Source organism: Hermetia illucens, chromosome 3 (genome assembly GCF_905115235.1).
Source record: "Hermetia illucens chromosome 3, iHerIll2.2.curated.20191125, whole genome shotgun sequence".
In the NCBI taxonomy this organism is placed as follows: Eukaryota; Metazoa; Arthropoda; class Insecta; order Diptera; family Stratiomyidae; genus Hermetia; species Hermetia illucens.
In genome coordinates this window covers 56,458,376-56,485,862 of record NC_051851.1, presented here as the reverse complement: position 1 = coordinate 56,485,862, position 27,487 = coordinate 56,458,376, and the positions used below count along the sequence as shown (strand labels likewise).

Genomic DNA, 27,487 nt, shown 5'->3' with positions numbered 1-27,487 from the left:
AAAAATCCTCATATTGGTCGGGCAGAAGTCTATTGAAGCAGGATGTGTTAGAGCTGCCCACAGGGAAGGGTTCTCCCTCCGCTGTAATGGTAATGAATACCCTGTTGTGGCTCCTGGAGGACAAAAAAGTCTTTGCACAAGCATTTGCGGACGACCTAGCCGTAATAATTACCGCCAAGTTTGTTGACACAATATGTGACCGCTTGAATGCAACTCTGCACGAAATCCACAGTTGGTGCCTCTGCAATGGACTCACGGCGAACGCTAGGAAGACTGGACTAGTTATGTTCACTAGGAACATCAGGTGGGACAGCTATACGCTACTCACCTTAGCAGGGGCGGAAATTCAGCTGGCACACGGACAGACAGACAGACAGTAAACCGATTTTAATAAGGTTTTGTGTTTACAGAAAACCTTAAAAATAACCATTAGAACAAAAAATATGGAATAAGAAACTTGTTTTTTCAATTTTTGGCAACATTTGTTTTTTTTTTTTGTCTTGCACCCATATTTATGACAAGACCTCTTGAAACTCTTGACCTACAATCTGACCTCCGAGCAGTCGGAGTACAGAAGATGCCACGCAATTTTTGGGGTGAATGGCTTCAGTTACGCAAGGTAACGTTCCTGATCGCCTTTAACTCGGTAAAGGCCAGTGATGATCCTTGTCAATGTCTGGATCAAGTCGACTCATATCTCCCAGTGGTAGCCCTGGATAACCATTAGACAATCTTCGTGTGGGGAACAAAAGTGAGCGGCGTCTCAACGTACACTCTAATACAGAGACCTTTGAGCCTGGCAAAAGGTATAAATTGCACCCACCCATATGCAATGGAACAAAACAATGGAGTATATACCCCAGGTGGCAGACCATTTGTACCAGAAAATCCACCCGCTCAGGAGGCCGGTTTTACGGATTCGGGGGAGGACCTTTTATTGCATTTGATCGACCTTTTTAGTACGAGTTCGAGGATTAGAAGATCACCATCATCGATCAAAAACGTAACCAAATTATTAAAAAAAATTGTCACTAACACCAAAGGAAAACCTAAAACTATAAAACCAACTAGTAATGTAGCGAAAACACCTCAAGAAATGCAAAATGAGGAAGTGTGTGTACGAAAAGCTCAATAAGCTAGAAAAGCTTATATTACAGCTTAGTTCGAAAATCAAAGAACCACAGCAGGAAAACAAAATCCTCAAGAAAATGACTCAGGTAAGTTCACTCTCAACGAAGTGCCGCAGCACTAGTGTAAATGAACCAAAAGGATACCACGCAGGTGAAGAAGAATTGGCCAAATGAGGGGAGTGTCGCGAAAAGCGATAAAGCGAAAAATCTAACGAAATTGAAAGTAAAACTTTCTTCGGCGATTAATATTAGCACCAGAAGGTTAAAAGCCTCCTATCAGCAGCCATGATAAAGGTGTATTTAATAGTTACTCTAAATAACAATGTTTGGAAAGTACTTACTGTAAACACAAATGACTACAGGGCCCTCTCGAAAACGCTAAACATGGAAAAAATCTAATGGTATACGTATGAAGACAAAAACAATAGGCCTCTCAAGGTTCTGGCTAGGGGACTCCACTGAACGTGCCAAAAAGATGTCATTGTTGATTATCTAAAGGAAACGGGTTTTAACATTTAAGAATATACTGAAAAAAGAAAAAAAATCAATGAAAAGGTAGAATCAATCAGTAAGCGAGGACTCCCACTGTTCGTGCTTACGTTCGACAATAGTGAAGACCCAAACAAAATTCACAACATAAGAGCTATGCTTAATATGATGGCCAAAATAGAGGAACTGAGAAAAGTCAGCGACGTAATACTCCAGTGCAAAAGGTGCCAGGGTTTCAATTACACTCAAAGGTATTGCAATCGAAATCCAAGCTGTGTGAAATGTGTTGGTGACCATGAATCTTCAAAAAATCTAAACAACAGAGCTTCCCTAGCAAAATGTGTAAATTGTAAGGGCAAACACCCAGCCAATTACAGAGGTTGTGAAGCAGCGAAATCATTGCAGAAGCTAAGATGTAAAGAACTGCTACCGTCAAAGTTGCCTGCTCCCGAAAAACGACAAACTGAGCCGCGCAAAACCAACCCAACGGATGTTGTTAGATCCGAGAAAATAGAATACTCGCAGGTGTTAGGGGAAGGGGTACTAACCAAAAAAGATGACGATGGTAATCAAATACAAATAGATAGACTTGACGTTTTAAATAGAAGACTTGACGAACAATAAAAAGTAAACAAATAAATTTTTAACAAACTTAAGGGGTCACCCCGTGTGAAGGTCGTTTTTTCGCTTTTTTAGAATTTTTTTGTGAAGAACTGGATGGAGATAGAAATACGAATTTTTCACAATATATTTATCACTATTTTGAGCATTCGTAGTAATTTTTCTAGCCCGATAGCGTAGTTCATTATTGAAATACAAAGCAATTTATACACTCATTTCCAAAAAACGGTGTTTTTCTGCTGCCATGCTAGAGGGCGCTACGATCATCTTATAGAAAAAAAAGTAAATGGCATTTTAACGTGCAGACTTAACTACAGGATTATTAAAAAATATTAAAAATTAAACTTTTGGTGCCTTGTTAAACTTTTTTTTTGAATTTGGGTGATTTTTTATGGCTTTTTTAATGAATAAAAAAAAACTATAAAAAACGCAATTATCGTAGTTTACGGACCGTAGAAATAAGTTCTGAATAAGTCGTGAAAATTTCAAAGAATTTGGTTGGATCGATTTTGGGCTATGGTGGCAGCCGATTTTCAACATGCAGTTTCGAGAAAAACGCATGTAAAAAGTAGAATCCGATTTTTAGCCATAAAACCTTAACTGACCATTAATCTGCTATACCTAGTTCATAAACTTCAGGTTTTGCCAAGAAACACATGTACAGCTTTGGCCTCAATTCTTGTCCTTTTAGCGAAGTCATTCGAACATCATTCGGACCGATAAATACGCGCTTTATTACGGCGATCGGCATAAATCTGGCACGTGACTTATCACATGTTTAACACTATAATTTCCGAATGACTCCGAATATCAAAAAATCACTTTCCCCATATATTCTATACTATATCTAGATACAATTGATGCTAAAAAAATTGATTCTGTGGATTCGACACACGGGATGACCCCCTTAAGAAGGGTAAATAAGAGAAATATATATTAAGAAATAAATTGAATAACAAAAAGTTTAGGGAAATCAATTCCTCTTAAATAGTTATTACTCTTTATAATTATCATGAGTGGAGTTTTAATCCATTAACAGTAAAAAATTTGGCAATCGGCGATTAAAAGAATAACATTATGGAAAAAAGTCTTTTCAAATTAAGCCCCTCAATATAAAGTAATGTCTAGGTTCAGTGTAATTAGCAGGCTATTCTCTCTTTATAAAGAGTTCGGATCAACTGCCATTACTTTCAGGTAGAGGATTAACTCTCCTTGGAAATATGGAAAAGGTTAAAATATAAAAGAGGGCGATTGGATTACTGGATCAGTGTGTGTTCTTGTTTTCAAAGATCTGTGCATACCTGCGTTTAGTCAGCTCGGAGATGAAGTTACAAAACTTTTATTATTTAAATGGAAAAGAAACGAATTACTCCATTCTCCTGAAAGAGTTGAAATCAGCAGAGCCACATCTTCCCCCTGAGCACAATAATTTGTTTAATATTGTCATTGATAGTGAGCCTGGAATAAGTGAAACCAGTTCGACTGTATCTAGTTTAAACGATTTGAGTTCCGATTCCTCAACTTTAAGTGATTGCGAGGACAATAGTTTTGATTTCGGAATTTGGGGGTCACAAGCCTCGACTTTGAGCGAGGTGTATACGTCGGCTTTAACGGTAAGCAATTCAGAGGAAAACAATTCACGGTTGACAATTGGGGATACGATACCACTTGTTCATTCAGAAGAAAAGATTACATGGGATTTTGGAAACTATCATGTACAGGGGGAAGATCTCAATGTTCTTATATCACACTTTCACAAATCTAAACAAGTATTAGAAGAACATTCTTATTGTAAGCGGTAGCATTGATTTGATTTTGCTTAATCCGCATTAATTTATGCACATCTAGTCAATAAATCTGTTAAGCCACTTAAATATTTGTTTTGAAAATATACATATTTTCAGTGAGAAAAATTTACTTTAACTATCCTCCTTATCTGTCAGCACAGAGAAAACATTGGTGCAAAACAGTCGCAACTTGGGTGTGCCGTTGCTTAAAATAAGGTTTTTTAAGATACAGCGATCGATGCCCTCGATCATCATCATTGTCATCAACGGCGCAACAACCGGTATCCCGTCTAGGTCTGTCTTAATAAGGAACTCCAGACGTCCTGGTTTTGCCCCGAGGTCCACGAATTCGATATCCCTAAAAGCTGTCTGGCGTCCTGACCTACGCAGTCGCTCCATGTTAGGCAGGGTCTGCCTCGTCTTCTTTTTCTACCATAGATATTGTCCTTATAGACTTTCCGGACTGGGTCATCCTCTTCCATACGGATTAAGTGATTCGCCCACCGTAACCTATTGAGCCGGATTTTATCCACAACCAGACGGTCATGGTATCGCTCATATATTTCGTCATTGTGTAGGCTACGGAATCGTCCACCCTCATGTAGGGGGCCAAAAATTCTTCGGAGGATTCTTCTCTCGAACGCGGCCAAGAGTTCGCAATTTTTCTTGCTAAGAACCCAAGTTTCCGAGGAAAACATGAGGACTGGCAAGATCATAGTCTTGTACAGTAAGAGCTCTGACCCTATGGTGAGACGTTTCGAGCGGAACAGTCTTGGTAAGCTGAAATAGGCTCTGTTGGCTGACAACAACCGTGCGCGGATTTCATCATCGTAGCTGTTATCGGTTGTGATTTTCGACCCTAGATAGGAGAAATTGTCAACGGTCTCAAAGTTGTATTCTCCTATCCTTATTCTTCTTCGTGTTTGACCAGTGTGGTTTGATGTTGTTGGTTGATTCGTCTTCGGTGCTGACGTTGCCACCATATATTTTGTCTTGCCTTCATTGATGTGTAGCCCAAGATCTCGCGCCGCCTGCTCGATCTGGATGAAGGCAGTTTGTACGTCTCGGGTGGTTCTTCCCATGATGTCGATATCGTCAGCATAGGCCAGTAGTTAGGTGGACTTGAAGAGGATCGTACCTCTTGCATTTACCTCAGCATCACGGATCACTTTCTCGAGGGCCAGGTTAAAGAGGACGCATGATAGGGCATCCCCTTGCCGTAGACCGTTGTTGATGTCGAATGGTCTTGAGAGTGATCCTGCTGCTTTTATCTGGCTTCGCATATTGGTCAGGGTCAGCCTAGTAAGTCTAATTAATTTCGTCGGGATACCGAATTCTCCCATGGCCGTGTACAGTTTTACCCTGGCTATGCTATCATAGGCCGCTTTAAAGTCGATGAACAGATGGTGCAACTGTTGTTCATATTCCAACAGTTTTTCCATCGTTTGCTGCAGAGAGAAAATCTGATCTGTTGCTGATTTGCCTGGAGTGAAGCCTCCTTGGTATGTGCCAATGATGTTCTGGGTGTATGGGGCTATCCGGCCTAGCAAGATAGTGGAGAATATCTTATAGATGGTACTCAGCAACGTGATACCTCTATAATTACTGCACTGTGTGATATCTCCCTTTTTATGTATGAGACAGATAATGCCTCGTTGCCAATTATCAGGCATTGATTCGCTGTCCCATACCTTGAGCACAAGTTGATGAACCACTTGGTGTAACTGGTCTCCATATTTAACCAATACAGCTGTAATTCCATCGGCTTCTGGCGACTTATGATTTTTTAGCCGATGAATTGCACGGACTGTTTCTCCTAAACTTGGTGGTGGCAGTATTTGCCCGTCGTCTTCAGTTGGCGGGACCTCCAACTCGCCGATGTTCTGGTTGTTCAGTAGCTCATCAAAGTACTCAACCCATCGCTCTAATATGCCCATTCTGTCGGAAATCAGATTTCCCTCTTTGTCTCGGCAGGATGAGCATCGAGGTGTATAAGGCTTCATCCTGCTGACTTGTTGGTAAAACTTGCACGCCTAGTGCGGTTGCTCCCTGTACTTTTCTAGTTCACAGACTTGTTGGTTCTTCCAGGCTTCCTTTTTCCGTCTGTGAAGTCGCTTCTCCGCTCGACGGAGTTCGTGATAAGCCTCTGCGCGTGCCTGCGTTCTTTGAGAATGCAACATTATTCGGTATGCGGCATTCTTCCGTTGCTAGCTTACATTCATCATCAAACCAGCCGTTCCGGCTCCTTTTGCGGCTGAGGCCAAGTATGTTCGTGGGCGTATCCATGATAACGTTCTTCAGGTGATTGTGAAGATCATTTGTTGATGCTTCATCTCCAGGTCTTCTGTTGACTGCAGTTATTGCGACATCCATTTCCCTCTTATAGGTATCGCGGAGGGTTGTGTTGTGGATGGCTTCAGTGTTCACTCTCACCTGATTGTCAGAGGGGATTCTAGGTGGTATTGTTATTCGAGCTCGGAGCACCATGCCAACGAGATAGTGATCGGAGTCTATATTGGCCCCCCTATATGTTCTGACATTCATCAAGGCTGAGAGGTGGCGGCGTTCGATCAACACGTGGTCAATTTGTTTGAAAGTGGTCCCGTCTGGAGAGGCCCACGTATGTTTGTGGACCGCTTTCCGCGCAAACCAGGTACTTCCAACAACCATTTCGTGTGACCCTGCTAATTGAATAATCCGCAGTCCGTTATCATTTGTTTTTTCGTGTAAGCTATGGGAGCATACGTATCGCCTGAATACGGGCTTGTTCCCTACTTGGCTGTTAAAATCCCCAAGTATGATTTTGATATCATATCTGGGACAGGCTTCGAGGGTTGGTTCTACTGCCTCGTAGAAAGTATCCTTCTCCGACTCTGCAGTCTCCTCTATAGGGGCGTGAACGTTAATGAGGCTTATATTTCTAAACTTGGCTCGCAAGCGCAGAGTGTCTATGTTTCAGTAAGGGAGCCGGTGTATGTGGCCAGCATTGTCGACGTGTTTGAGGAAAGATAACATGGTCCACTAAACTTCTTCACGTCAGTGATAATGAGAAGAAAAAATCATCATCATCAACGACGCAACAACCGGTATCCGGTCTAGGCCTGCCTTAACAAGGAACTCCAGACGGCCGAGGTCCACCAATTCGATATCCCTAAAAGCTGTCTGGCGTCCTGACCTACGCCATCGCTCCTTCTTAGGCAGGGTCTGCCTCGTCTGCTTTCCAGAATTCATTTTACGGGATTCTATCCCGTTCTGCGTGATATCCCAACAATGGATAGAAGGGCAAGAAAGGTGAATTGGGAACTAGCGAAAGAGGTACGCTTGGAAGCTAGGGTAAGGTGCGCTTTAGGAACCTGGAGTAGAGGTGGCATTTTCCCAGCATTACTCTAGAGAGGCATAGAAATCAGGGGCCGCATAATTTTGGAATATATACCAAGGTCACGGAAGTGGGACAAGAGTGGTCCCCATGCCGAAAGCGGGTAAAAGGGATCCTTTTCAACCTAAATCTTGTACTTAAAATGGTTGAGAAGGTCATAAAAAACTATAGAAGGACTAACGTTCTAATGCGCAATCACCTAAACGCAAATCAATACACTTACTGGTTAGGACGGCCAAACGAAACTGCCCTAAATTCGCTGACAGATGTAGTACGCGATGCCATAGAAACAAAAAAATAGCACTTTGTGCATTGTTGGACATCGAAGGAGCGTCCGATAACACATCGCGCACAGAGATAAGATCGCAAGGGACTGACGAACACCCTAGCCTTCTGGATGGGAGGAATGTCAGAGAGTAGGCAAATAGAGCTACAGCCAGATGCAAATTCTATAATATTTTCATGAACACTACTCAAGATTGGTGAAAAGGTGTGGTATAATTTCCGCTAATGTGTACATTGGTAGTTGATGAACTCCTAGGTTCTGTAGAAGCAAATATGGCGACCGCCTATGTGATAGAATTTAAACTGGGTTACGAATCACTAGTAACTGGTGCAGGAAAGCGAGGTTTGTTTAAACAAACAAATTGGAAGAAATTCCAAGAGAGGTTTATTCGGGGATATCGAGAGGAATGCCCACTTCTTGATGGGGAAAACGATAGTACAATTGCACCAGGTGACAGGAACTTGAGCAACGAGGAAATACTTCAGTATCTTCTCAAGCTGGAGAACTTGACGCTGGAAACAATTGAACAAGTCGTCCCTAAGATTAAACCTCGCAATAATATGGAAGGATATGAAACTGCAGCCATAAAACGGATGAAAAAAGTGAAAAGCCTTCTGCTCACTCGCGTCAACAAAATCTATCGGAGATATGGGGACTATCATCATCCCATATTGGTTGAGTTCAAATCACTTCCGTCAACATTACGTAAATGAAGTGAACTTCCAATGGCGGGAGAAATTAAAGGGTATTTCACCAAGCGATCCAGATTCCATGTTTACTAAGATAAATACGTTACTCCGGAAGAAGTCACGAATAACTGTACCGAGAATTAAAGTCGGTGGCAGCGAGATACAACACCTTATTGACTCAGGTACAGACACGAATAGTGTAATTGCTGATGCGCAAGGCAATTACATCGTGATGGATGATGCTCTGAAACTCGAACTTATAGGGGAGCACTTTGAATCGGTGCATCGGCCCAGAACGAATTTAGAGCCAACGCGACTTTTGGAAATTGTAGAACGAGATGTCCGCAATTTCAAATATAGCCTGACCGGCACCACAGTTCTCCAATTTAGCTCTGCGTTGTAGGCTGATCTCATACCGAGTGATAATCTGCTTGATTACTTTGTCTCATGTGTAGAGTTAACTTCCATATTCAGAAGAGTAAACAATAAGAGATCATCCGGTATGGATGGCATTCCCAACGTGGTCCTCAGGCATTTACCAGACATTGCCATTCGTAATTATTGCATTTTGTTCAATAATTTATTGAACAATTCCAGGACAATGGAAGAAAGCCCGAGTATTCCCGATTTTAAAGACAGGGAAGGATTCATCCAGCCCTCAAAGTTACCGCGCAATCAGTTTGCTGCCTAACATTAGCAAGGTTTTGGTATTGAAAGCCTTGAACGGGCATATCAAGAGGAAGGAATTACTGTCGAATGCGCAATTCGGATTTCAATCTGGACATTCGACAATACATGCAATAACGAAGGTAACGTCTGATATTTGCTGGCGGATTAACAATGTTGAGTGCGTAGGCGCTTGCCTTATAGACATGGAGAAAGCCTTTGATACCGTCTGGCTGGATGGACTAATTTTCAGGCTCCTGAAGAATGAGTTTCCCAGCCACCTCGTAGCGATGATGTGTAGTATGCTGTATGGCAAGTGCTTTGTCATTACGGACGGAAATCTCACTACTAGCAGAGAATTTCATGTTCTGAATGGATTACAGCAAGGGACAGTGACTGCGCCTACACTTTTTGCGGTATTTGCCGGCGAATTACTCAATTCTTTCGATTTTAATAAATCTCCTAAAAGGTCGTTGGTTGCCTTTGCTGACGATCTGATAGCCTACACGGCGCACAAGAAGGTAACTGAGGTGCAAGTTGAACTTCAGAGGATGTTCAATGCTATTAATTTCTTCAGGAACAGTTGGCGGATGAAAATCAATGCACAAAAGTGTGAAACGATTCTGTTTCGAAATTCCTTGGCGTACGCCAGTATGAACTTGAAAAGGAATTGGAGAGATTTCCACATTGTCGGGAACGAGGATAGTTCTGAGCGCATTCCTCATAAGAAGTGCGTTAGATACCTGGGTGTGCGTCTTGACGAGCGTCTCCAATTTAACGAGCACGTTAAAGTCGCGCTAGAAAGCGCTCGCAAGGCATTCATATCTGTTTGAAGACTCTTTTATGCTCCACATCTTAGCCGGAAGGTTAAGATTATTTGCTATCTTACTTTGGTTAGACCGGTGCTCACCTACGGGTGTGTTATCTGGTTTAATTTGAGTGCTAGCCAAATGGAGAAAATAAGGATCTTTGAAAGGAAGTGTCTGCGTGCTTGCACGGGGCTTAATAGGACTGCTTCGTCAAACTATAAGCACTATGTAACTAATGAAATAATGTATGCAGCCGTGGCTGTGCCGAGAATCGACACAGTTATCGTCAGATTGATTCGGAATCATATAGTGCGATCCGCTTCGCATGGTGAGAACCCTTGGGTTTCGCAGCCGTTCTACCCAAATGATGGGTATTTCGAGAAAACTCTCACGACAGGCTTCATTCCTCCCGAAGCGTTCGTGTATCTTGACAGGAATGGTCTAATTCTTGATTCTGCCGGTGATCCGGTTATGTATCATATACATAGACGGGCCATGGACAAAAGGATAGAATACCCCCCGAATTTGACAGTGGGGGCTCCGGGATTCGACTGGAGATACTCCAGAGCGAGGGCAATTGATATTAAGCGGGATGAAAAAGAGAAATCTTGGTACTGGTGGCTGCGGGATGCCGGTTAGCAGCGGCCGTGCTCAGTTCTGCCATTTGTTTCTTGGTGGGGCTTTGTAAATATGTATATATTGAACGGGTGCTGATATTGCCTCCAGCTGTATAATAACTTATACATACATACGTTATTATTCTTTGCTTCTTTGTAAATACTACAACTGTTATTATTACCTTTTCTATTCTATTGTTATTGTAAAAAAAATAAAAAAAATATATAATATAAAATATATAATTATGATAGTTTTAAGCACAATAATTTAAGTTAAAAGTATCTTTTGAAGCGATAAAACATTTATTACTAGTATTACTTTTATATTTCTTTATTTGCCACTAAGGCCAAGGGAATTCTGTCAGGTTTTCGATCATTTCCTGACAACTTATTGTAAAATTAGATTTTTATTTCTTACTGTTTCTCTTCTCTGCCTGTAAATTGTTATTCGAAAACTTTGAGAGCCCACAGTGGCCATTAGATTTAAGTTATTTTTGTTGTTTTAAAAGATTGTTTTTTATTGTTCATTTTTCCAATCTATATACTATTGTTACCTATTTCTTAAAAATAAAAATGATTTTAAAAACAAAAACAAAACTAGGAAACGCAAGCTTGATTACCTGAGAACCACTAGATTACATGGAATGAAGGTGAAACGAGTAGCAGAGGTCAAATAGTTGGGATTCACATCAGACCAAAAATTACTGTGGAAGACATATGTTGAATATATATGGGGAAGCCACAAGGGCTCTGGTGTGCAGGTGCAGGTCTAAAGCAGGGGAAAAATGGGGATGCACCCCAAAAGTGCTGCTGAATATACACTGAGATAATGAGGCCAATAATTACCTATCAGGCGGTAATGTGGGCCACCAGAACGGAATACTGCAGCGGAAATATACGTCATAGATAGATGAGCCTCTTTCAACGTCGACGTATAAGGGGTAGAATATTGTCATTCTAACCGCATGTAGAGGAATATCTGTATATTTTCTTCGAGATTGCTGCATATCTATACGAATTATTTTTAAATTTCCGCACTTGTTCTTGGGGATACCTAAACAATGGTCTTTATTGTTGCATTAGCATTGAACATCTAATGTAGGGTTCTAGTAACTTTTGCGTCACCTTGTATACTGATGAATTTTTTACTCAAATTTTCGCACCCGATCCAGACCAGGGCACTTCCAGTTCTTCGAGATGTTTATGGCTCGTCGAACTTCCTCTTCGGCAACATCCACAAAATTTATGGTAATCCACTCGGTATGCTGGGCGGGTAACCCTCTACAGTCCACGCAAATATCCTTTTGCTTCCATTGCTGGAAACTATTATACATTGTGTGCGCAAGTGGGTTGTTAGCATTATTCGGCAGGCACGACAGGAAGGTGACGTTTTGATTTTGCATTTTGCCCATTCTTATTCACTATGTGTCCGGATAGCTCAGTGGTTAGAGCACTAGGCTGTCACACGGAAGGTTGCGGTTCAAATCTCACTGGTGGCAGTGGAATTTGCATCGTGATTTGCCGTCGGATACCAGTCGACTCACCTGTGAATGAGTACCTGAGTCAAATCAGGGTAATAATCTCGGGCGAGCGCAATGCTGACCACATTGCCTCCTAGTGTACCGTTACGGTCTTGAATGAAGTGCTCTAACACACTTCAAGGCCCTGATCCAATATGGATTGTTGCGCCAACGATTATTATTATTATTATTCACTATGCATTATTCAAAAATACGCATGATCACAAATCTCAGAAGTAATTCGTGCACACCGTAATCTTAGCAGTAAAAGGAAGTTTTGGAAATGACCTGTCGCCGTCATTATTTGCATTGAGCATCCAATTCACAACAGAAAATTCTTTTAAATTACATTAGATATCATAAAATTAAAGTTCGCCTACACAACCAACAACAATTCCGGTATCAAATTTTCAAGCAAACAATTTTCATACTCTTCTGGTGAATTGTCTCAGTATAAAAGTTCTAGAGGTCCGCACTCAGTCTTTGCTAGTTAAAGGTAAATATTTAGTTATGTTGTTTCCTAGGAAGATTGTCATTTTATTAATTGAGTATTCAACCAGTCCATCCCGGAAAATAATGTGACCTTTTCCAATTGAATCCATATGGGTAAAAACCATAAAAGACTAAAACAACTCAGGTAGTAACTTAACCAGAAAAGTAAAAATTATAACCATAAAATACCTGGACTGGAACTTTTAGGACAAGTGATTCTCAGAAACCCTTAATTCTCTGAGAATGGGTGAGTGCATTTGTCTATAAATAGGATTACTAAATGGAGGCTAGCATATTTTCATCAGAAATTTTGATAAGCAAGGCCTATTCAGCGACTTTTTGAGCTTTCACGATCATATAACCATTACAATAGTAATCCTGTTAACTGAAGCGATACGTCAACAATCTACAACCACCACAAAGTGGTTGGATTTGTGTCCTCCTGTCAGCACCCTGGACTCTTCCAATTTTGGTAGGCTGGTCCAGTACGATTCTCTCTTCGTTTTTCATGCCAGCTCGTCTATTGATTCATTGCCTGCTAACCTAGTATGTGTCCTGGGACCCAGAGTATGCTGACCTTGTTGAGCGAAGCGAGCATGTTTAGGTTGTTAAGACATTCCCATACCAATTTAGAATTCACTTGGTTGGACCTAAGTGCCTTGATAGCCCCTTGGCTGTCGGTTCGAATAATGTAATGTCTTGCTCTTATATATTTAAGGGGCGATGTTCGAGTTGACATATACAATTTAAATAAGCTCAATGAATTATTGAAGTTTTATGATAGCGTGATATTCAAGTTAGTGAATTATTGACGTTGGAAGATTTTCGGAATAGGCTCGTTACCTTGGAAGGCAAGATCAGAACAGGACTTATTGTCCTAAATACGCCCTGGTTCTGCTACGGAATCTTGAGTGTCAGTGGCCTATTGATAGAAGGTACTGAAAGATTTCATAGTGAGTACATTTCCCTCGAAACGATAAATGGCTCCTCCTAATATTCTGACGGCAAACACCCCACGGATGGAACATCGGGAAAGTCGAGGTTGCAAAATTTGTCGAAGCTCTCTCAAGGGGGATAAATCTGCGACAAGATCTGGGCGCAGACATAGGAACTGCGTCTAGATCGCTAAGTCATTCAACAATGAGCCTTACCATTGTAGCGTGTAATGCATCGGCTCGGAAATTGCATCTACCGCGAGCATTTATTGATAAGAGAAATTTGTAAGTAGTTCAGGAAGTAAGCAACAACCGAAGGATATTCATAAAATCGTTTTTGCGGACACCCAGGACCTTGTACTTATGAATACATGGTTCATCAAACGATTATGTTATCTTCCTACATTTTATAGTGGGAACAGTAAAACGTAAATCGGTGTGGTCTCCAGAAGCCCTACAAGCGTTTGAGACCACAAAGCAATAGCCAGGCAGACACTATTCTGTTCTTGTGGCATTCCTCCAACGGGATGCTCCCCTAGTCGCGTTCGTCGGTGACAAAGATATCGCAGTAGGTGCTTCTCTTCACCAGCAGATGAACTGAACTTGGCAGCCATTAAGTTTCATCTCGAAGTAGTTGAATCCCGTCCAACGGAACTACAGCATTTACGATCGTGAGCTATTAGCTGCGTATCTGAGCGTTAAATACTCCCATTTTTCCCTTGAAAGCAGCCCGTTCTTTTTATTCACGAACCATAAGTCTGTTACATTTGCCTCATGGCAAAAGTCCGACATGGCGCTTCTTCGCAAATTTTGGTACCTAACCTTCATAAGGCAGTTTACTTCGGACATATGTGTCTGATAGAGACAAGTTAGTCGCAGACGCTTTATCCTGAATCTTAGAGATTATCATTCCAGTCGCAGTTGATATTTTGGCAATGTTAAAACCGCTTTCCGTTCTGGTCGCAGGTCTTGCCTTTCTTTTGCTTGGGCTCCGTACATCTGTCCGCTAAGAGTTTGTTCTCAGCCATGCTGATCTGGTGTATAGGAGGAACCTACGGTTTCTCGACTATCTGGTCCTCGATAAGAGAGGCAGTTCTGGAGACTATCTTATCGTTATGCGCAGTCAGTGGCCAACGCCCTTAGAGAATTCGAACTCTGCATCCACTCCCAGATGAGGACTGATGCCAGACGGAGGCTTCTCTACTAATTTACGAGGGCTCATATAAGACCTTCGAGCGTGGGGAGTTCTAGTTTAGATTGGATGTTCAAGGCACAGTATATCTAATAGGCAGTACCTGCATTCAATGGTCCCGGATTTGCGAATTCTCATTGAAGCTTATCAGTACACACCATAGGCCCTTCCATGTAACAGTATCTACTGATAAGTTTCTCCAATATATTCGCAATTCCCATTCATTGAGTGTGCACACTACTTATTAGATGTACTGTGGTTTTGGTTAAGCCCAAGGTTCTGCTTGAACTTTCTTCCAGAGCACAGAGTCACCGGGAAGAAGAGTGTCCGCTTTAATGTCTGCCAGTCAGCATTTATGACCGAGTAACCACGCTGTGGGTTTTCTCGTGCGAACCCCTTGGTTTCAGCTGGGGGCAGAGCGATATTCGAGTTGGCATGTAAATTTCAAATAAGCTGAGTGATTAGCGTTTTGATGTTTTTCGACTGAGATAGTCGGTTCTAAGCAATCGAAGAGAGCGAAATGTTTTTCCGTTTCACCATGAATATACTGGGGTGCTTTCTTATTGGTTCAAAATACGTCTTCCTTGGACTAATTCCGCCGGCGTGTACACTAGGTAATCAATTGCTGGAGCTTTAGGTCATTGCCATACTCTCCCTGTTTGCCTTATTGTTCAAACGTGTTTCAAATTTCTTATCGAAATGAAACCCCATTCTCGTGCTATCCCTTGGTGGATCAAGATACCACCTAGAAAGAATATGCATCAATTTTCTTTTGATTTAGGCACCTCTCCTCGCTGATACTGCCGGAGATTCAGAAGACCGCCCTTCTTGGCTGCAACTATATGTGCAGATAAGGGACCAGTTGGCTCATATCTGTTTTACGGCGCTGGTTGTTTTGCATTGTTCCGGATTTACCAACGTAGACGTGAGACCAAGGTTTGGTAGTAGGGCTGTGGGTGTAGGTTGCATATTACACAGGTATTATTTAGAATTACAGTGTCGAAACTGCGAGCCTTACTGAGGTATATACTACCCTTCAACACTTAAATATATAAAATAAAGAAATATGGATATACGTGGATGATAAATGCACTGTGTTTGTCCCTTCAGTAATTACCAAGTCGAGCGATGAAGAACCAATTATTTTGACCCTAAGTTATTTCAACTTAGTTTGTTGTAAATGCCGTCTATAGGCTACAACCTATTTTAAGGAATAAGTCGAATTTTCAATTAACCTGTATATTATATAATATGCATGTATGTTTTATCATAAATTATTTGAACTCCCTTGTTTTGCAGAAGAAAATGCCGAGCCATATTACTATGTTATTTTTGGTTGCCGTCAGCATGTAAACTTTTCTTAGCTCTTCCCCTAAGGAATTTTATAGTATAACTCACCATAAACGACTTCAACTTGCAAAACAATAATGCGAAAAACTTTCCTGTGATGATAAATATAGATGAAAAGGTCCAGCAACTCAGCCACCCAAGTAAATAAAGTATATCGTAAAAGTGAAACAATAATCGTATCATAGAAATCTCAAGTGTGAAGCTAAGTGGAAAACTTCTTGCGGAAATGTAGAATTCTATCGGAAAGAGGGAGATTATTTTCAATGGGAATTGAAACTTTTCCTTCCTAGGGTGATAATTTTTTCATGAGTAGTAATCACTTTTTTTTCCTTGAATATAATGAAAAGTTTATCCAATCAAGTCCAAAATTAGCTTTCAGGTTATGTTTTTTAAATGAAAGTTTTCAGGTAGTGATAAGTGATTTATGACTGCAAAGGACGAAAACAGATTAAATGCAATGTAGTGAAGTATACTTGGGAAAAATCAGAATGTCAAATAAAGTATACATATATGCATATGTGATTTATTTTCGGAGGAACTAGATGAGACTCAATGACCTTCTCCTTTTTAGCTCCGAACGGTTAGAAGCTCTACAGCCCATTTCGCCCCTTGGTCCCTTTTTTGTATACAAGCAACGTCTCCCAACCTCTCTTCCGCAGATTTCGAAAGGTGTTGGAGGTGAATCCATGCCCATTTCGAAATCAATGCGCATGTGATCTGAGAGTGTAGTATTGTTCGATACTCTTCACTCTTCTGCAAGAGCTTAGGGGATGCCAGCTTCATGCCCAACCGTATTGAAGGACATGAGTTCATTACCCAAGTTGACCATTTTCTTTTCTTGCCAGATTGGATAGTTCTAACAAATGCTCTACTAGGAATTTTGTCCACGTTACGGGGAAAATAGTTCCCGAACCTTCCTAAAATCTGGTTCAAAATGCCGATAGCAAAGAAAGTTTTTGGCCTATTAGCCATTTCTTCTCTTTGCTGCATATCAGCATCCATGTGGATGTGTAGAGGTTATTCTAGACACCAAGTTACTTCAGAGTCTCGCTATTATGTTCCTTCTCTGGAAGTCAGATAAACTACTTTTTAACGGTGACAGTTCTTCAGAGTTAGTCGCACACCCTCCTTCCTACCGTTGGGCCAGGAGCAGTACCACTTTACATCATATAGGTAGTATCCACACTAAATGGTTCCGGACTTGCGAATGGGTTGGAGGGATGGTCCATATACGTCATATGCACAAAACAACAGGTAGATACTGCTAGATGTTAGGACCTGTGATGTGAATGGATAAGCTCCACCAATGCATTCGCTAATGTGGGACCATTGAATGTGGATATTGTTTATTAGATATACTGTGAGCAGTACTGCCAGAGTCAAGCATTCGTGCTTTTGTCAGTTAGACTTAACCGTAGCATTTTACGGTATTCACCTACCAACCAAAGCGTAGCTTTTGTCCAATAATTATAATAATATCGTCAAAGGACGTCCACATGTGTGGAGGTTTCAACACTCTTCTCACACAAGCTGCAGACAGTGTCCATAGATGACCCTAGCTTCCCCAGGTGACAGTTTAGCCTGTAGTGACCAGTGACTGTTCCCACTATAATCGGGATTTTCTTCTTGGCGAGGTTCAAACAATCTTTCAAGCGTTCGAGATCGTACCCGGCCATGAGTACCGTGGACTTTTTCATTTCTGGTAAATTCGCCCAGCATAGCTCCCTCAGCCATTCCTCATCATTTTTCAATGTCATAGCCATGGTCCTTACCCGTGGCGCCACTGCTTTCTTCGTGGTCAGCTTGTCCGTTGCTTCATTGCTGTTGCCGTTGCTTCATTTTATTTTATCAAAGACCTGATCTGCATGTAGTCGCGAGGCCTTCAAATCACCATCAGCGTATCAACCCACCGGTGTTTCGGCCGGCCTTTTGGTCGTTTACTATCGACTTCGATGTTATTACCAACCTTGGCAAGTGAATTTTCATTAGTGCGAATTATATGACCATACCATCAAACACGCCTCCTTGCAATTTTTGTACGATCGCACGGCGCAACCCTATATCGATTGCGGATATCCTCATTTTGGATGTGCTCAAGGCGTGTCACCGCAAGCCGTTGTTCATTGTCTTTTATAGTCGGCCAATACTCAGAACCATAGAGCGCTTAATCTAGGTATTTCCATCTTCTAACGAGGTTTAATTTTCGTTACCAACCGAGGATCAACGTGACCCCTAAGTGGTTCTTTCTCGGTTTAAAAAATAGTACAAAATACATTAAATTTGAATAATGCATTTTTAGAAAGTAAGAACTGAAGGAGTGAACTGCAGGATAGACTGATGCGCAATATAGTTTCCTAGTTTTCTCGTCTAGAAAGACCTTTAGTGGCTGGTGATGGCTACAAAAATTGTTCATGGGCACAAAAGAAACAGAGGAAAGATAGTTCCAAGGATGCATCGGATAGAAAGTTTACCGACATCCTCGAAGGAATCGCGGAGGCAATTAAGGCCGAAAGGGTAGGATTGAGCAGGGACTTGACATGCTTCTCTCTGAGGAGGAGAAGCTGCACGACTTACACCTGGATTTTCTAGGATAGGAATACATACGGAAGTGCCACGTCATAGGAGGAGAATGATACTACGACACTAGAGAAAAACTTCAAGTATTAATGGAACCAATGGTCAGCACTAAGATAGCCAAAGTAAACCTCCACTATGAAAAAGTTGCATCTGCACTAATTGTATGAGCAACTTTCAAGGACAGTATTGGAAAAGTATTGGCTTAAGAGAACTGGGAGCACCGCGGACAGGTTCAAGGTCTGCAAGGTGGAAGTATGCAGGTAATTTGGGAAAACCAGGAGCGTGCATCATTTGGCTTTCAGAGTTCCTGTCTTGAGATTTCATGGCAGTTCAAGTTTTATTGGAAGCCTGGCGAAGAAGTCGGGGTATCGAGTTACTTCTCAGGATTCGAAATTTGTCGGTTGATTGGCGGAGTTTTTCGAGACGAAGGCGTTTCCACTTTTCATGGGATCGTGATCAGCACAAGGCAAGAGGTACCCAGTATACTTTGATGAGCGGGCTGGTTGAGAATTGGAGGCTGTTGAATGAGCACTCTATGTCGGGCCAAAGAATAATCAGTTCGACATAGAGATTAACTCTGATATAGAAAGAATTGTAAGGAATCTCGGGAGATCAGATTTAGATTCCTGTATAAGGCATGGAGTGATACTAGGAGTGAATTGGTACGGGAAACGGTGATGCAAGACTCGTCATTGAGGAGAGGAGGAGACCAACTGTAACATTCAGATAATCACGTCGTCAGTGAATATACTTAGGTCAAACAGTAACCTAAACAAAATGAGAATGGAGGTCCGAAAACCCTTCAATCGGGCAAAACAAACTGAGGACTGGCCAAGGTAAAAAAAGATACTGGTGACATATAGTAAGGCGATCAGAGAAGCAAACTGCTTCAGAGAATTCTGTGAAGGAAGTGAACAAACCATAGAAGCAACCAGGTTATTCAAAACAATAGCCAAAGACAAGGCAATATCTTCTGTCTGCCTGAATGAGAAAGATGGGGTATTTACCGAGAATGAGGAGGGCAGAGTGCATTTCCTTTTCGTAACTCATCTCCGGGAGTACTTTACAGTGGAAGACAACAATTTGCTGCGTGACACCACAGAAGGAGAAAGAAGGAAAATTGGAAACTAGTAAACTGGTATGCTTGGAAGATAGAGTAAGGTGGGCAGTGGGAACTATTAGAACTGGCGTTCTAACGCGCAATCCCCTATGTCCTTGTCAACATGCTTATCGGGCAGGACACAGTAAACTGTTCTGTGCCGGCAAATGAGCTGATGTTAGGTACAAATTCTATTGTACTACCACCGCTAATGTGGAGTATGGTTGTTGACAAATATACTATGACCATGAAAGGGACGCAGTACTTTCTTAGGATGGACTGCAACTTGACAATATTATTTATTATTCAAATTCAAGTGATTATCCAAATAAGTACAGACGATTTTTAATAACGATGACCTAGTTGAAATTAATATAAACCATAACATAGGCCCTATGCCAGGAAGTTTGGTGCAAGTCCAATCTTCACGAGGCACAAATGTATTAATACTATGTAAGCAACAAGCTTAGAAAATTAGAACCATTACAATTCACTGTAAGAATACACAAGTCTTAAAGGAGAGTTGGAATCGGTTTTTCATTTTCAATATGTCATTCTTGTGGACTTCTGCCATATAATGGAACGAATAATAGTTTGATGAGATGCCTCTGCCCTGAACGAAATCGCCAGTTGTTTGTTTTTAAACAATTAGATGCTTCGAACAAAAAGAGGGGTTCGCGGTCCAAGAGATTGAGGGAAAGTTTCTCTCCAACCAACTGGAGGACATATTTTGCAAAATAGAACAAGTCGGAAATCGGAAGCTTGGCGGTAGAGGTATGAACTGTTTTGTTTGTTTCTTATGTAAGTATATTTAAGTGCAGAACTATCCCATTTGTACGTAGCCCGAAATATTTATGTATATTTAGCACGTCAAACTGCTAATTTTAGTGTTATTTTCATATTTAGTATTTTGGGTTGGAGCAAATTGACATGGAAAGACAACTTTGAGCCACTATAATTTTGTCAGTGATAGCACGATTTTGACCAAACTTGGAGATATTACGCTTTATTTCATTTCATTTTCAAAATTGTTTTTATTTAAACCAAATGTTGAACAGTAATAATATTGATCGAGAAAAATGAATGAAAAAACAATCTTACATAAATAAACACTATGGCTACTGTGGGCACTCAAAGTTTTTTTAATAAATAACAAACTATAATTAACATAAATACATTACATTGAAAAATAATATGTAAGTTATCGGGAAATGATCGAAAACCCCACAAGGTTAGCTTTGTCTTGTTGACCAACAAAAAAATTAAAAGAAATTTCCTAACCTAATTCTGCACTTTACATCTTAAAAAACTACTTCTGAAATTTAAATTTATTCTTAAGGCTAGTACAAAAATATATACAATTTATTTATCTTAAAGCTAATAAAATGAATGATATATGTATTTAAAGATATTCTTATATTTCACAATTTTTTTTTCTTTTTTGATGAGCAAAATGAATACAATACAATATAATAAAATATATAATTCATAACGACCGGAGGTGAAAGTAACACTCATGTAATATTTATATTATTTACATAGTCCCACCAATAAACAAATGGCAGAACTGAGCACGGTCGCTGCTAACCGCATCCCGCAGCCACCAGTACCAGGCTTTATCTTTTGCATCCCGCTTAATACCAATTGCTCTCGCTCTCGAATCCCGGAGCCCCCACTGTCAAGTTTGGGGAGTTTTCTATCCTTTTGTCCTTTTGGCCCGCCTATGTATATGATACATAACCGTATCACCGGCAGAATCCAGAAGTAGACCATTCCTGTCGAGATACACGAACACTTCAGGAGGAATGAAGCCTGCCGTGCGAAACCCAAGGGTTCTCGCCATGCGAAACAGATCGTGCTATATGATTCCGAATCAATCTGATGATAACTGTGTCGATTCTCGGCACAGCAGTAGCTGCATACATCACCTCATTAGTTACATAATGCTCATAGTTTGACGAAGCAGTTCTATTAAGCCCCGTGCAAGCACGTACACGTTTCCTTTCAAATATTCTTATTTTCTCCATTTGGCTAGCACTCAAATTAAACCAGATTGGTGAGCAGCGCAATCAAAGTAAGATAACAGATAATCTTAACCTTCCGACTTTAACGTGTTCGTTAAATTGGAGACGCTCGTCAAGACGCACACCCAGGTATATAATGCATTTCTTATGAGGAATGCGCTCAGAACTATCCTCGTTCCCGACAATGTGGAAATCCCTCCAATTTCTTTTCAAGTTCGTACTGGCGTACGCCAAGGAATTTCGAAACAGAATCGTTTCACACGTTTGTGCATTGATTTTCATCTGCCAACTGTTCATGAAGAACTTAATATCATTGAACATCTTCTGAAGTTCAACTTGCACCTCAGTTACCTTCTTGTGCGCCGTGTAGGCTATCAGATCGTCAGCAAAGACAACCAACGACTTTTTAGGAGATTTAATAAACTCGAAAGAGTTCAGTAATTTGCCGGCAAATACTGCAAAAAGTGTAGGCGCGGTCACTGTCCTTTGCTGTAATCCATTCACAACATAAAATTTTCTGCTAGTAGTGAGATTTTCGTCCGTAATGACAAAGCACTTGCCATACAGCATACTACACATCATCGCTACGAGGTGGCTGGGAAACTCATTCTTCAGGAGCCTGAAAATCAGTCCATCGTACCAGACGGTATCAAAGGCCTTCTCCATGTTTATAAGGCAAGCGCCTACGCACTCACCATTGTTAATACGCCAGCAAATATCACACGTTATCTTTGTTATTGCATGTATTGTAGAATGTCCAGATCGAAATCCGAATTGCGCATTTGACAATAATTCCTTCTTTTTGATATGCGCGTTCAAGGCTTTCAATACCAAAACCTCAAATACCTTGCTGATGTTAGGCAGCAAAGTGCTCTTAGGACTGGATGAATCCTTCCCTCTCTTTAAAGCAGCACTCGGGTTTTCTTCCATTGTCCTGGATTATGGATACCGGTAGGGCAAAATTAAGGAGGCTTTCTAACCAATTTCCCAAAAGCATAGTAACATACTATTATTAACTTAAGGGGGACATCCCGTGTGAAGGCCGTTTTTTTTCGCTATTTTTTGAAATTTTTGTGAAGAACTTACAAATACGAATTTTTTACCATATGTTTATTAATATCTTGAGCACGTGTAGTAATTTTTCCAGCTCGATAGCATAACCCATTATTGAAATACAGAGCAACTTATACACCCACCTCCAAAAAAAGGTGTTTTACTGCTGCTACGCCAGAGGGATAAAATGTAAACGGCATTTTAACGTGAGGACTTGATCACAGTCCGCAAAATTATTAAAAAAATAATGAAAACTAAATTTTTGGTCTCTTGTTAAACTTTTTTTTGTGAATTTTTGAGCTATGGTGGCAGCTGATTTTCAACATGCATTTTCGAGAAAAAAGCATTTAAAAAGTTGAAAGCGATTTTTAACCATAAAATCTTAACTGACAATTGATCTGCTATACCTACTCCATGAACCTTAGGTTTCTTGAAGAAATACATGTAAAGCCTAGGCTTCAATTCTTATGATTTTAGCGAAGTCATTCGAACGTCATTCGGATCGATAAATGCGAGCTTTATTACGGCGATCGACATAAACCTGGCATGTGACTTATCACGTGTTTAACACTATAATTTCCGAACGACTCCGATTATCAAAAAATCAGTTTGCCCATATATTCTACACTATATCTAAATATAATTGATGGTAGAAAAATTGATTCCTCGGATCCTCCCTTAATTTGAGTTGGTAGCGATATGGAGAGTGTTCAGGGACCTGGGCTCATGTTTTTTAGAGATTTTTTGGTTGGTTTCTGAGAATAGGTCCGTTAAAGAAATCATCACTTTCGACCCCCCACATTCCTCGTCTTTCCAACAAATTCAAATCAAGTCTAGCTTCGAAAAGTACTAACCGAGACCTTCCATTTGATACCCAACATTACTATATTCGGTGCAAAAAAAGTGTACACCCCTCTTTTGCATCTATGAGGACCCCTCCTTAAAATCATGTTGTTTTATAAACAACACGTGAGTTTCCGGATAGCTGAGTGGTTAGAGCACAAGGCTGTCGTACGGAAGGCCGCGGTTCAAATCTCGTTGGCGGCAGTGGGATTTGTATCGTGATTTGACGTCGGATACCAGTCGACTCAGCTGTGAGTCAAAACATTGCCTTCTACAGTGTTCTGTAGTGTACCGTTACGGTCTTGAATGAACTGCTCTAACACACTTCAAGGCCCTGATCCAATATGGATTGTTGTGCCAACGATTATTATTATTATTTATAAACAAAACCTTAAAAACGAAACAACAATTGTGAGGTAGAATCAATAAGAATAAAGTATGCATATTTTATATGTTGCTCAAACACTTAGCAAAGGAACATCCTAATCGAAGGCTAGAAATAATTTTAATAATTTTACATACATAACATATGGAGTGGATGTTATGAAGGAACGTATTTTGAATCGAGAGAAAAGAAATCAAGACACATAAAGTTGTTAGTGTACTTACATACATACAAATAGCAATTCAAGGTCAGGCTCCTGCCGAAAGGAGCGAAAACCGAAAATAGGGAAAGTGAAATTCGTGCTGAATTATGGATGCCAGATTTGGGCTATAACAATAACTGATGAAAACGAAATTTACGCAAAATATTCGGAGTTCTAAATGAAAAGAAACTGTAGGGAATATACATAGTCGGATGTAGCCATGAACTCGACGAAATGATAAAATGTCGAAAGGCTATAGGGTTTTTGATGGTGCAATGTAAAGTGAGGTAAACAGAGTTTCTAGGTGAATACTATGTAACATACCTAAGAGGCTGTAATAGGATTAGGAAGAAGGGGCAGATCTCGTAAAAAACGGGAAAAAACTTTGGAGGGTGCCCTAAAATTAGGAATTAGCGTTCGAGAAGGAGTACATAAACGTAGAATATATATTGCTTAAGAAGCAAAAAGGAACTCGAAAAGGGATATTAGAATAGAAAGACTCCGTATTGCCAAAATAAATAATGGTGCTATAACAAATTATAGGGAAGGAAAACAATTGAAATTTGCCTAATACTCCTACCACTAATTCCCAGAAAAGATCCTTGAAATTGTGTGGAATAACTTTCCGGAACTTTTTACTTATTCCATCTAGCACCTGCGAACTTTTATAGACTCTCTCCGTCTGAACGCAAAATCCCATTATCAATATTCTCCCGAAAAAAGGCAATAGGCTACCATCACGTTCATTACTTAAAATCGAATCTGCTATGTCTGTCCCGAAATATGTTCCAAAGCAAGTCAGGTCTTTTTAGTAGAATAGACTAAAGTAATTTGAACGTGTTGAAATTCCACGTAGGAAGCAAGATTATTGAGACCTGTTCGGCTGCTTTATCCACCACCGATTTGCCGTGCCTGTGGGAAGCCGGGGAGCCGTATCAAATAATACCTATAGATATAAATACTTCTGCTACATGTATTTCGTATGCGAATTGGGGGATCTAAACTGACTTGAAACAATGTCTGGAGATGAGTAGATAAGGAACCTGCTTCGGGTTTTCAATAGAGCATGGAAAATGAAAATGTATTACAGGATAAATCAAAAATAACAAAAAAATAAAACAGATGAGAACATTTTCTGATCTTTTTCATTCTTTGTTAAAATAATGAATGACAATAGAAAGCTTTCGACTTTAAGTGGCTTTGATGTTACAGGAAAATGGATACAAAAGTGGATTAAAATTCTACGGAAGTATTTTTAGTTTAGTTATGATTGTAATGTTGGCAAAAGAAAGTACTATCTATTATTATATATCCCTGCGAAGAGATGTATGATATGTACTAACTAATCTGAAGCTGTATGGGTTAAGAATCCCTGGTATTTTTCTCAGATCTTGGCCGCACTTTCAGACCAGTTTACATCTTCCTTTAATTGCGCCACATAGCAAGTACGTGCTTCAATATGTGTTGATCCAGAATATTGGCTTTATCAGGAAAAGAGGGTAGGAATTTGCACACACAAAGCAAAACAAGTTGGAAATAGGAACTTTCACGTATGTTGAATAAAGGAATCCCTCTTTTAAAAATAATTTTCAAAGGAATGGGTTTTGCTTCCATGACATTAAGTATTCTCATTGCAGTAGTTATCAGATCCCACATTAAGCATTACCGTATAGAGGACTACTGGAAAGAGCGCTTTCAAGTAAATTCAATCAGCTGATTGAAGTGGGTTTTACGTTTTATGGTTGCCATTCACCCTTTGGTGGGGCATAGTCCATCAGCCACGCCTATGCGCCGCCGTTCACAGTTTGCTGAAATGTACTTCAACTCCGAGAGAGAATAAACAGATGTCATCATCGAGGTGTTTGAGGGAAGATTTCGAAGCCATTGAACTCCGCCACGTCTTCCGAACAAAGCAGTATGAAGAACGTTACCAATAACAAGAGGAAATATTATAGTATCAGGAGCAAAATGTAACTCTATCAGACTTCGCTTTTGTTCTTAAGTTTTTTTGAGTTTTTACCTTGACTTAGCATGTGACATATTGCACCATCGAATGTCCCTCTGATAATAGCTATTCGTTTCTTCGCAATGTCCCTTCTGCGTTAAGTGTGCCAGATTTAAATTCCACGCACTGTTTCAAAATGATCCGTAGGATGTAGATGTGGTAAATACAGGGGGATCTGGAGCGAAAACCAATCTGCTCTCTCTCAATTAAGCTTTCGAGGTATTCCTTGATACATTCCAGAATTATTTTGTCGCACTCAAGTCCCTCCACTCAAGTGCCCTTATTTAGAATCTTTTTGTTTAAGTGCGCTGATGACCAAGATGATTTCTTTTCTGTTTGGAGGAAGAGTCTGTTACGGTGACTAGACATTTCATCTACAACAGCTGGAGCTTCATCGGATGTGATACGGTTGAGAACTGTGGTATAGTGTTCCTTCCATTCCTTCAAATGCTCGTCGTGGTGGATGAGGAATCGACTGTTACCATTCCTCACAGGACCATAGAGAAGTTTGTGACCATATATATGTTTTTTTGTGATGTATTATACACTTTTGAAGTCAACGTTCTCTGCGGCAACTTTCGCTTCCCTAACTAACATAACAATTTCCCTTTTGTTACAGCGCACACTACGCTGAACTTCCCAGAATTTCGCTCGTTATCGGAGCTCGAGTGCTGTCACTTCCATCATGACTAGCAGCGATCAAAAGACCATTCATTCCCTTCCGTCCATCGATATTTGGATTGACTTTACACTTTCCAGAATTGTGTCTTATATTATCACTTATGCTGATGCCAGAGGAATGAACTAGAATGAACTTAAGGGCTTTATTTGAGCAGATATCGTAATTGGATGGCGGTCAAAGGGTAGTATAGATCCCAGGGCCAAACGTGGATTGGTACTCATGATGGAGCATAACATCTACGAAACGCCTGCTGAACCATAACCAACAGCTCTACTACCAAACTCTATCTCCACCTCCCATGTGGTGATTGCTGGCATTTTTTCTTAATGAAAAACTGCAGACGGAGAAGGATTAAGGCGAGCCTCTTCCGCCTAAAAATGGGGCAAATTGTACCAACTGGTCCTCCAGGTTGGGGGTTGGGTAGGGCTGACAACCCTAAATGAAAAATAACTTGTTACGAAGCCTTAACAAGAGCCTCGAACTCGACTGATAATACAACGGCGAACCCCGTAACGATAAGGGATTTGTGCATTTTCTCATGGAACGTGCGCTCCCTGTACTGATCGAATGCCGCTCAGCAGCTAGCCGATATCTTGTTCCAATATAAGGCTGATGTAACAGCGCTGCAAAAGAGGCGCTGGACAGGGACCGGTTTCCT

At 40.6% G+C, this 27,487-nt stretch overlaps 1 protein-coding gene across 1 annotated transcript; it reads left to right on the top strand.

Annotated features, from left to right (window-relative positions):
• The first annotated feature begins 3,232 nt into the window (after nucleotides 1–3,232).
• Nucleotides 3,233–4,114, top strand: LOC119652395. The gene is made up of 2 exons (XM_038056503.1): nucleotides 3,233–3,357; nucleotides 3,435–4,114. Exon 2 carries the CDS (start codon nucleotides 3,563–3,565, stop codon nucleotides 4,040–4,042), a length of 480 nt encoding a protein of 159 aa, XP_037912431.1. The 5' UTR covers nucleotides 3,233–3,357; nucleotides 3,435–3,562; the 3' UTR covers nucleotides 4,043–4,114.
• The last annotated feature ends 23,373 nt before the right edge of the window (nucleotides 4,115–27,487 follow it).